General features: G+C 41.6%; 1 protein-coding gene across 3 annotated transcripts in view; it reads right to left on the bottom strand.

The window, feature by feature from the left end:
• Window positions 1–1,486: 1,486 nt before the first annotated feature.
• The window catches only part of PCNT (pericentrin), a 238,201-nt gene continuing 230,323 nt past the window's right edge, over window positions 1,487–9,364 (bottom strand). For all 3 annotated transcript variants that reach the window (XM_073577532.1, XM_073577533.1, XM_073577534.1), the window contains one exon: window positions 1,487–1,819. In XM_073577532.1, the coding sequence (XP_073433633.1) occupies window positions 1,773–1,819 (47 nt within the window). In that variant the 3' untranslated portion in view covers window positions 1,487–1,772. The remainder of the gene's footprint in view (window positions 1,820–9,364) is intronic.

The raw sequence follows: 9,364 nt of genomic DNA, 5'->3' as shown, positions 1-9,364 counted from the left end.
CAGACAGTTCTCCATCCTCCTCGACCTGTCCTCTGCCTTCAACACAGTAGACCACTGCCTACTGCTACAAATTATTTCTTCCCTTGGCATCAAAGACCTTGCCCTGTCCTGGATTGCCTCATACCTTTCTGACCGCACATTCAGCGTTTCCCTCTCCCACACTACCTCCTCATTCCGTCCTCTATCAGTTGGAGTCCCCAAGGCTCTGTCCTGGGGCCCCTACTTTTTTCCATCTATACTCTTGGCCTAGGACAACTCAAAGTCCCATGGCTTCCAGTACCACCTGTATGCGGACAACACTCAGATCTACCTCTCTGGCCCAGATGTCACCTCTCTGCGGTCCAGAATCCCAGAGTGTCCATCAGCCATATCCTCCTTTTTCACCTCTCGCTTCATAAAACTCAATGTAGAAAAAACTGAACTCATTATCTTTCCTCCATCTCACGTATCGTCCCTATCCAATCTATCTATTATGGTAAACGGCATCATGCTCTCTGGCGCACCTGAAATCCGCTGCCTCGGAGTAACTCTCGACACTGCCCTATCCTTCAAACCACACGTCCAATCTCTTGCCACCTCCTGTTGCCTCCAACTCAAAAATATTTCCAGAATCTGTCCCTTCCTCAGCCCTCAATCTACTAAAACTCTTGTACATGCCCTCATTATCTCCCACCTTGACTACTGCAACACTCTCCTCTGTGGCCTCCCTGCTAACTCTCTTGCACCACTCCAGTCTGTCCTCAACTCTGTTGCCCGACTAATCCACCTCTCCTCGCTACTCCCCTGTCTCTCCCCTCTGCAAATCCCTCCACTGGCTCCCAATTCACCAATGCATTCAGTTCAGACTAACACTGACATACAAAGCCATCCACAACCTATCCCCTCTCTGAACTAATCTCCCAATATCTTCCCTCACGTAATCTTTGATACTCCCAAGACCTCCTACTCTCCTCCACACTTATTCGCTCCTCACACAACTGCCTCCAAAATTTCTCCCGAATATCCCCTATCCTCTCTAATTCCATGCCTCAACACGTCCGATTATCCACCACTCTCGGATCCTTCAAACGGAACCTGAAAACCCATCTTTTCAGGAAAGCTTACAGCCTGCAATAACCATTCTGCCGCCTTACCACTGCCCAAGCTACCGCCTCAAAACCACCAGAGCTGCTGCACCCCCGACCTTCTGTCTCTTCCCCACTATCCCATAGAATGTAAGTCTGCAAGGACAGGGTCCTCTCCCCTCTGTACCAGTCTGTCATTGTAAATTTGTTTACTGTTAACAATATCTATAACTTTGTATGTAACCCCCTTCTCATGTACAGCACCATGGAATTAATGGCACTATGTAGATAAATAATAATCAAAGTATATGTATGTGGTCTGTAAGGACTGTATGCAGCAAATATTTGGCTCCCTTGTAGTGCAGTGCAGAGTTAAATAAAAACATTTATATACAGTCAAAAAAACAAAAAAACACAACCACTTCAATTTGAATTATAGATCTATTTTTTTTTACAAAATGACAAACATCAAAATACATAAAAAGCATTGACCACCCAGTGATCACCCAATTTATAGTCTCTGGAAACTGAGACAAAAGTGATTGTGCTCCCTTCCATACAGAAAATTATCACATTAAAATGACATACTTTTATACAAGTGCTAAAATATTTAGTGTATAAATAGGTTTATTGCATAATAAAAAAATACAAAATCAGTGTTTGCGTATTTTAAAAAAAAAATGGAAAGCTGGAGAAGGTTCGATGGGCTTATTTTCGGGCATATTTAACACAGCGCGATTGTTCTGGCGAGGGTCCTACAAAGAGGAAAAAGAAAAAAAGTTACATCTCAGGACATTTCCCCACATTCACATATAAATACAGTGGGGCAAAAAAGTATTTAGTCAGTCAGCAATAGTGCAAGTTCCACCACTTAAAAAGAGGAGAGGCGTCTGTAATTTACATCATAGGTAGACCTCAACTATGAGACAAACTGAGAAAAAAAAATCCAGAAAATCACATTGTCTGTTTTTTTTTCATTTTATTTGCATATTATGGTAGAAAATAAGTATTTGGTCAGAAACAAGCAATCAAGATTTCTGGCTCTCACAGACCTGTAACTTCTTCAAGAGTCTCCTCTTTCCTCCACTCATTACCTGTAGTAATGGCACCTGTTTGAACTTGTTATCAGTATAAAAAGACACCTGTGCACACCCTCAAACAGTCTGACTCCAAACTCCACTATGGTGAAGACCAAAGAGCTGTCAAAGGACACCAGAAACAAAATTGTAGCCCTGCACCAGGCTGGGAAGACTGAATCTGCAATAGCCAACCAGCTTGGAGTGAAGAAATCAACTGTGGGAGCAATAATTAGAAAATGGAAGACATACAAGACCACTGAATCTCCCTCGATCTGGTGCTCCACGCAAAATCCCACCCCGTGGGGTCAGAATGATCACAAGAATGGTGAGCAAAAATCCCAGAACCACGCGGGGGGGACCTAGTGAATGAACTGCAGAGAGCTGGGACCAATGTAACATAGTAACATAGTTATTAAGGTTGAAGGGAGACTTTAAGTCCATCTAGTTCAACCCATATCCTATCCTAACTTGCCCTAACATGTTGATCCAGAGGAAGGCAAAAAAAACCCCATGTGGCAACAGTAAGCTTCACATTGGGGAAAAAAATTCCTTCCCGACTCCACATACGGCAATCAGACTAGTTCCCTGGATCAACGCAATATTAAGGAGACTAGTGTATATACCCTGTAATATTATACTTTTCAAGAAAGGCATCCAGTCCCTTCTTAAATTTTAGTAGTGAATCACTCATTACAACATCATATGGCAGAGAGTTCCATAGTCTCACTGCTCTTACAGTAAAGAATCCGCGTCTGTGAGTATGCTTAAACCTTCTTTCCTCCAGACGTAGAGGATGCCCCCTTGTCCCCGTCACAGGTCTAAGAGTAAAAAGATCATTAGAAAGGTCTTTGTATTGTCCCCACATATATTTATACATTGTAATAAGATCACCCCTAAGCCTTCGATTCTCCAAACTAAATAACCCCAAGTGTAATAACCTGTCTTGGTATTGCAGACCCCCTAGTTCCCTAATAACCTTGGTCGCTCTTCTCTGCACCCGCTCCAGTTCAGCTATGTCTTTCTTATACACCGGAGACCAGAACTGTACACAGTATTCTAAGTGTGGTCGCACTAGTGACTTATATAGAGGTAAAATTATGTTCTCCTCATGAGCATCTATGCCTCTTTTAATGCATCCCATTATTTTATTTGCCTTTGCAGCAGCTGCTTGACTCTGGCCACTAAATGTGAGTTTGTCGTCCACCCATACACCCAGGTCTTTTTCAGTGACTGTTTTGCCCAGTGTTTTACAATTAAGAACATAATTATACATCTTGTTCGTTCTACCCAAGTGCATGACCTTACATTTATCCCCATTAAAGCTCATTTGCCATTTATCAGCCCAAGCTTCTAGTTTACATAAATCCTCCTGTAATATAAAATTGTCCTCCTCTGTATTAATTACCCTGCAGAGTTTAGTGTCATCTGCAAATATTGAAATTCTACTCTCTATGCCCCCTACAAGGTCATTAATAAACATGTTAAAAAGAAGCAGGCCCAAAACTGACCCCTGTGGTACCCCACTGCTAACCGTGACCCAGTCCGAGTGTGCTCCATTAATAACCACCCTTTGTTTCCTATCCCTGAGCCAGCTCTTAACCCACCTACACATTTTCCCCTATCCCCATTGTTCTCATTTTATGTATCAACCTTTTGTGTGGCACCTTATCAAAAGCTTTTGAAAAGTCCATGTACACCACGTCCACTGCATTCCCTTGGTCCAGTCCGGAACTTACCTCTTCATAAAAGCTTATCAGATTAGTCTGACAGGAACGGTCCCTTGTAAACCCATGTTGATATTGGGTCATAAGGTTATTCTTCTCCAGATACTCCAGTATAGTATCTCTTAGAAAACCCTCCAGGATTTTACCCACAGTTGAGGTTAAACTTACTGGCCTATAATTTCCAAGTTCAGTTTTTGTCCCCTTTTTGAATATTGGCACCACATTTGCTATACGCCAGTCCTGTGGTACAGACCCTGTTATTATGGAATCTTTAAAGATTAAAAATAGTGGTCTATCTATGACTGTGCTTAATTCCTGCAGTACTCGGGGGTGTATCCCATCCGGGCCCGGGGATTTGTCAATTTTAGTGATTTGTAGACGCCGCCGTACTTCCTGCTGGGTTAAGCAGGTGACATTTAATGGAGAATTTTTATCCCTGATCATGTTATCCGTCATGGGATTTTCTAGTGTAAATACTGTTGAAAAAAAAGTTATTTAGCATATTTGCTTTTTCCTCATCCTCATCCACCATTTCACCCAGACTATTTTTAAGGGGACCAACACTATCATTTTTTAGCTTCTTACTATTTATGTAGTTAAAGAATATTTTGGGATTATTTTTACTTTCTCTGGCAATGAGTCTCTCTGTCTCAATCTTTGCTGTCTTGATTTGCTTTTTACAGAATTTATTTAATCTTCTGTATTTATTTAATGCCTCATCACTACCTACTTGCTTTAATTCTCTAAATGCTTTATTTTTATCTCTTATTGCGCCCCTTACAGCTCTATTTAGCCATAGTGGTTTCCTCCTATTTCTCGCATGTTTATTCCCATACGGTATATATTGTGCACAGGTCCTATTCAGGATGCTAATAAATGTCTCCCATTTTCTTTGTGTATTTTTATGTCTCAGGATATCGTCCCAGTTAATTGCACCAAGATCATCTCTCATCCGTTGGAAATTTGCCTTCCTGAAGTTTAGTGTCCTTGTAACCCCTCTACTACACATCTTATTAAAGGATACATGAAAACTTATTAATTTGTGATCACTATTACCCAAGTGACCCTCAACCCTTATATTCGATATGCGGTCTGGCCTGTTGGTTGATATTAGGTCTAGCAGTGCCCCCCCTCTTGTTGGGTCCTTAACCAGTTGTGAAAGGTAATTGTCTCTCATTGTTGTCAGAAACCTATTACCCTTGCTGGAACTGCAGGTTTCGGTTCCCCAATGTATTTCAGGGTAGTTGAAGTCCCCCATAATAATGACTTCTCCTTGAGTCGCTGCTTCATCTATTTGCTTTATGAGGATATTCTCTGTAGCTTCCATTATTTTTGGAGATTTATAACAAACCCCTATCAGTAATTTATTATTTTTCCCCCCTCCCCTTATCTCTACCCACAGGGACTCTACATTTTCATTAGATTCATATATATTATCACGAAGGATGGGTTTTAAGGATGATTTTACATATAAACACACGCCTCCCCCTCGCTTATTTGTTCGGTCATTTCTGAACAGACTATAGCCCTGTAAATTAACCGCCCAGTCGTGGCTCTCATCCAGCCATGTCTCAGATATCCCCACCATGTCATAATTATGTTCCAACAACATTAACTCCAATTCCTCCATTTTGTTGGCGAGACTTCTGGCATTAGTATACATGCACTTTATGTATCTCTCTGTACCTCTATTCTTTCTTAAATTATTAACTGTTCTAACCCCACCCCCCATGCTACCTCCACCCCAATGTCATTATTTGTGCCCAGGTCTCTATCTGCACTGTCTTCCCCTCCTACAAAAGGAATACCCTCCCCCCCGTCCCTAGTTTAAACACTCCTCCAACCTTCTAGCCATTTTCTCCCCCAGCACAGCGGCACCCTCCCCATTGAGGTGCAGCCCGTCCCTAGCGTAGAACCTGTAGCCAACTGAGAAGTCTGCCCAGTTCTGCAGGAACCCAAACCCCTCCTTCCTACACCAATTCCTGAGCCACTTATTAACCTCCCTAATCTCCCGTTGCCTCTCTGGTGTGGCACGTGGTACAGGAAGTATTTCCGAAAATACCACCTTGGAGGTCCTTGCTTTAAGCTTACAGCCTAATTCCCTGAAATCATCTTTAAGGACCTTCCACCTACCTCTAACTTTGTCATTTGTGCCAATGTGCACCATGACCGCTGGATCCTCTCCAGCCCCTCCCAGTAATCTGTCAACCCGATCAGCGATGTGTCAGACTCGAGCGCCAGGTAGGCAGCACACCGTTCGACGATCCCTGTCTTTGTGACAGATTGCCCTATCTGTTCCCCTAATAATTGAGTCTCCCACTACCAGAACCTGTCTGGCCTGCCCTGCTCTCCTATTTCCCCCCTTACTGGAGCAGACACTCCTCCGGCTTTCAGAGGACATGCCTTGCTGCAGCAGTGCTACTCCTGCACTAACACTCCCCTCATCTGCCAACTTAGCAAACTTATTGGGGTGTGACAGATCAGGACTAGCCTCCCTGGTGCTCTTCCCTCTACCCCGCCTTCTGTCACCCAGCTAGCTGCTTCATTGTCCTGCAGCTCCAACCTAGCATCCCCCCCCTCATCTATCCCATTGAGCGTCTGCTCAGTGAGCAGAAGACTCCTTTCCATATTGTCTATGTAACAAGGCCTACCATAAGTAACACACTACGCCACCATGGACTCAGATCCTGCAGTGCCAGACGTGTCCCACTGCTTAAGCCTGTACATGTCCGGGCCCGTCTGAAGTTTGCTAGAGAGCATTTGGATGATCCAGAGGAGTTTTGGGAGAATGTCCTATGGTCTGATGAAACCAAACTGGAACTGTTTGGTAGAAACACAACTTGTCGTGTTTGGAGGAAAAAGAATACTGAGTTGCATCCATCAAACACCATACCTACTGTAAAGCATGGTGGTGGAAACATCATGCTTTGGGGCTGTTTCTCTGCAAAGGGGCCAGGACGACTGATCCGGGTACATGAAAGAATGAATGGGGCCATGTATCGTGAGATTTTGAGTGCAAACCTCCTTCCATCAGCAAGGGCATTGAATATGAAACGTGGCTGGGTCTTTCAACATGACAATGATCCAAAGCACACCGCCAGGGCAACGAAGGAGTGGCTTCGTAAGAAGCATTTCAAGGTCCTGGAGTGGCCTAGCCAGTCTCCAGATCTCAACCCTATAGAAAACCTTTGGAGGGAGTTGAAAGTCCGTGTTGCCAAGCGAAAAGCCAAAAACATCACTGCTCTAGAGGAGATCTGCATGGAGGAATGGGCCAACATACCAACAACAGTGTGTGGCAACCTTGTGAAGACTTACAGAAAACGTTTGACCTCTGTCATTGCCAACAAAGGATATATCAAAGTATTGAGATGAAATTTTGTTTCTGACCAAATACTTATTGCAAATAAAATGAAAAAAAAACAGACAATGTGATTTTCTGGATTTTTTTTTCTCAGTTTGTCTCCCATAGTTGAGGTCTACCTATGATGTAAATTACAGACGCCTCTCATCTTTTTAAGTGGTGGAACGTGCACTATTGCTGACTGACTAAATACTTTTTTGCCCCACTGTATTTGTATTTCCAGAAATTTTTATGAAAGTGATCACTTTAGTCTTAACAGCACAAGTTACATGCCGACATTCATGTTACATTAATATAAATTATGTGCCATCATGCTCAGACTTGGATTAGTTTCTCAGTGGGATACACAATTTTGCGTGTGATATTACCTGCTTATAAGGGTCATGTAACATGATAATCTCACAAATAGAAGAAAATGGGCTAAAAAAGCCCTAGCCAGCTCACCAACCACAGCACGGAACCTCGTCTGGACCCAACGATGATTGATAGTAGACAAAAAGATGAGGGGCGTTCCAGCTGATTAATTTTTTTCAATAGAGCAAGAAATTTTAACTAGTACAGCGGCTTACTCCTCAAGAGTGGATGGATGTGCTGAGAGGCACTAAAATACCAGCTACGCGTTTCGACCCTACATGGGTCTTTATCACAGCTGCAAATTACTGACATAATGCAAACCTTATACTTCATGCTAACCAATGAGAACTGCAATGTAAATCACATGAGCAAGCCAAAGGTGCTGTGAGCATTACTACAATGCCTATGAGACCAATGACGATATCCCCTTCTATCACATGTTCTAATAGAAAGGTCCTGTGTACAAAACTCCACATTCTCTAGGTTTGCAAAATAATACCACATAAAAACAAATTAACATATATACAAATACTTAAAATATAGCAATAACCATCAATAATGATACATGATCTCTGTTCTTTTGTTTAACCCATTTGGATATCTAGACCCCAGACAGAATACCCAAAAAGCCTCTCTTGTAAGAAGGCGTCTTTTTCCATCCCCACCACGCTTTGAATTTTTAACCCATTCAATTCCTACAACTGACATCGCCTCCAAATCCCCATTATGCTGCATTAGAAAATGTTTGGACACCATAGAAATATTGCGTGTATTGCTACTATTATTCTCTACATCCCTAATGTGCTCCAGGATGCAAGTTTTTAGTTTCCTTGTTGTACAGCCTACATAGGATAAATTGCATATTTTACAGTGTATCTTATAGACCACATTTTCTGTATTGCAATTAATAAATTGTTTGATGTTATACCTCTGGACATTGCCCAAGTCATAGAATGTTTTTGTTTTTTGTGCATATCTGCACATTTTACATTTATTAGAGCCGCATTTATAGAAACCAACGGTTTTTAGCCAATTATCCAAAGATGCTACAGATGTAAAGAAACTAGGGGATACCATATCTCCAATAGTGGGAGCTTGTCTAGCAACATTAGTACCAGCATCTAATATTTTTGCTAATGTTTCATCCTCAGAGGATTGGTAGGCATTTAAAAAAGATGCTCTTTATTTTGTCAAATTGCAGACTATATTCAAGAATGAGAAATATTTTTTTATTCACGTCTTTCCTTTTTTTAAGATTCACATTAGTTTTTGGTTCCAATAAATGTTTTCTATCCCTATTGTCTGCCCTGATTTTAGCTCTTTCTAGCTCTAACATCCAATTTGCATAGCCTTTTTTTTTTTTCAATTTTTTGGACAGCGCATCAAATGCGCAAATAAAAAAATATTTGTCAGTCTTGAATATAGTCTGCAATTTGACAAAATAAAGAGCATCTTTTTTAAATGCCTACCAATCCTCTATGAGGATGAAACATTAGCAAAAATATTAGATGCTGGTACTAATGTTGCTAGACGAGCTCCCACTTTTGGTGATATTGTATCCCCTAGTTTCTTTACATCTGTAGCATCTTCGGAAAATTGACTAAAAACCGTTGGTTTCTATAAATGCGGCTCTAATAAATACAAAATGTGCAGATATGCACAAAAACAAAAACATTCGATGACTCAGGTAAGATTCAGAGGAATTACATCAAACAATTTATTAACTGTAATACAGAAAATGTGGTCTATAGGATACACTGTAAAATATGCAATTTATCCTAT

Source organism: Dendrobates tinctorius, unplaced genomic scaffold (assembly GCF_039654945.1).
Source record: "Dendrobates tinctorius isolate UK_male_01 unplaced genomic scaffold, ASM3965494v1 ptg000056l, whole genome shotgun sequence".
Lineage (NCBI taxonomy): Eukaryota > Metazoa > Chordata > Amphibia > Anura > Dendrobatidae > Dendrobates > Dendrobates tinctorius.
Note: the sequence above shows the minus strand (reverse complement) of the source record. Positions and strands in the feature narration are given on the sequence as shown.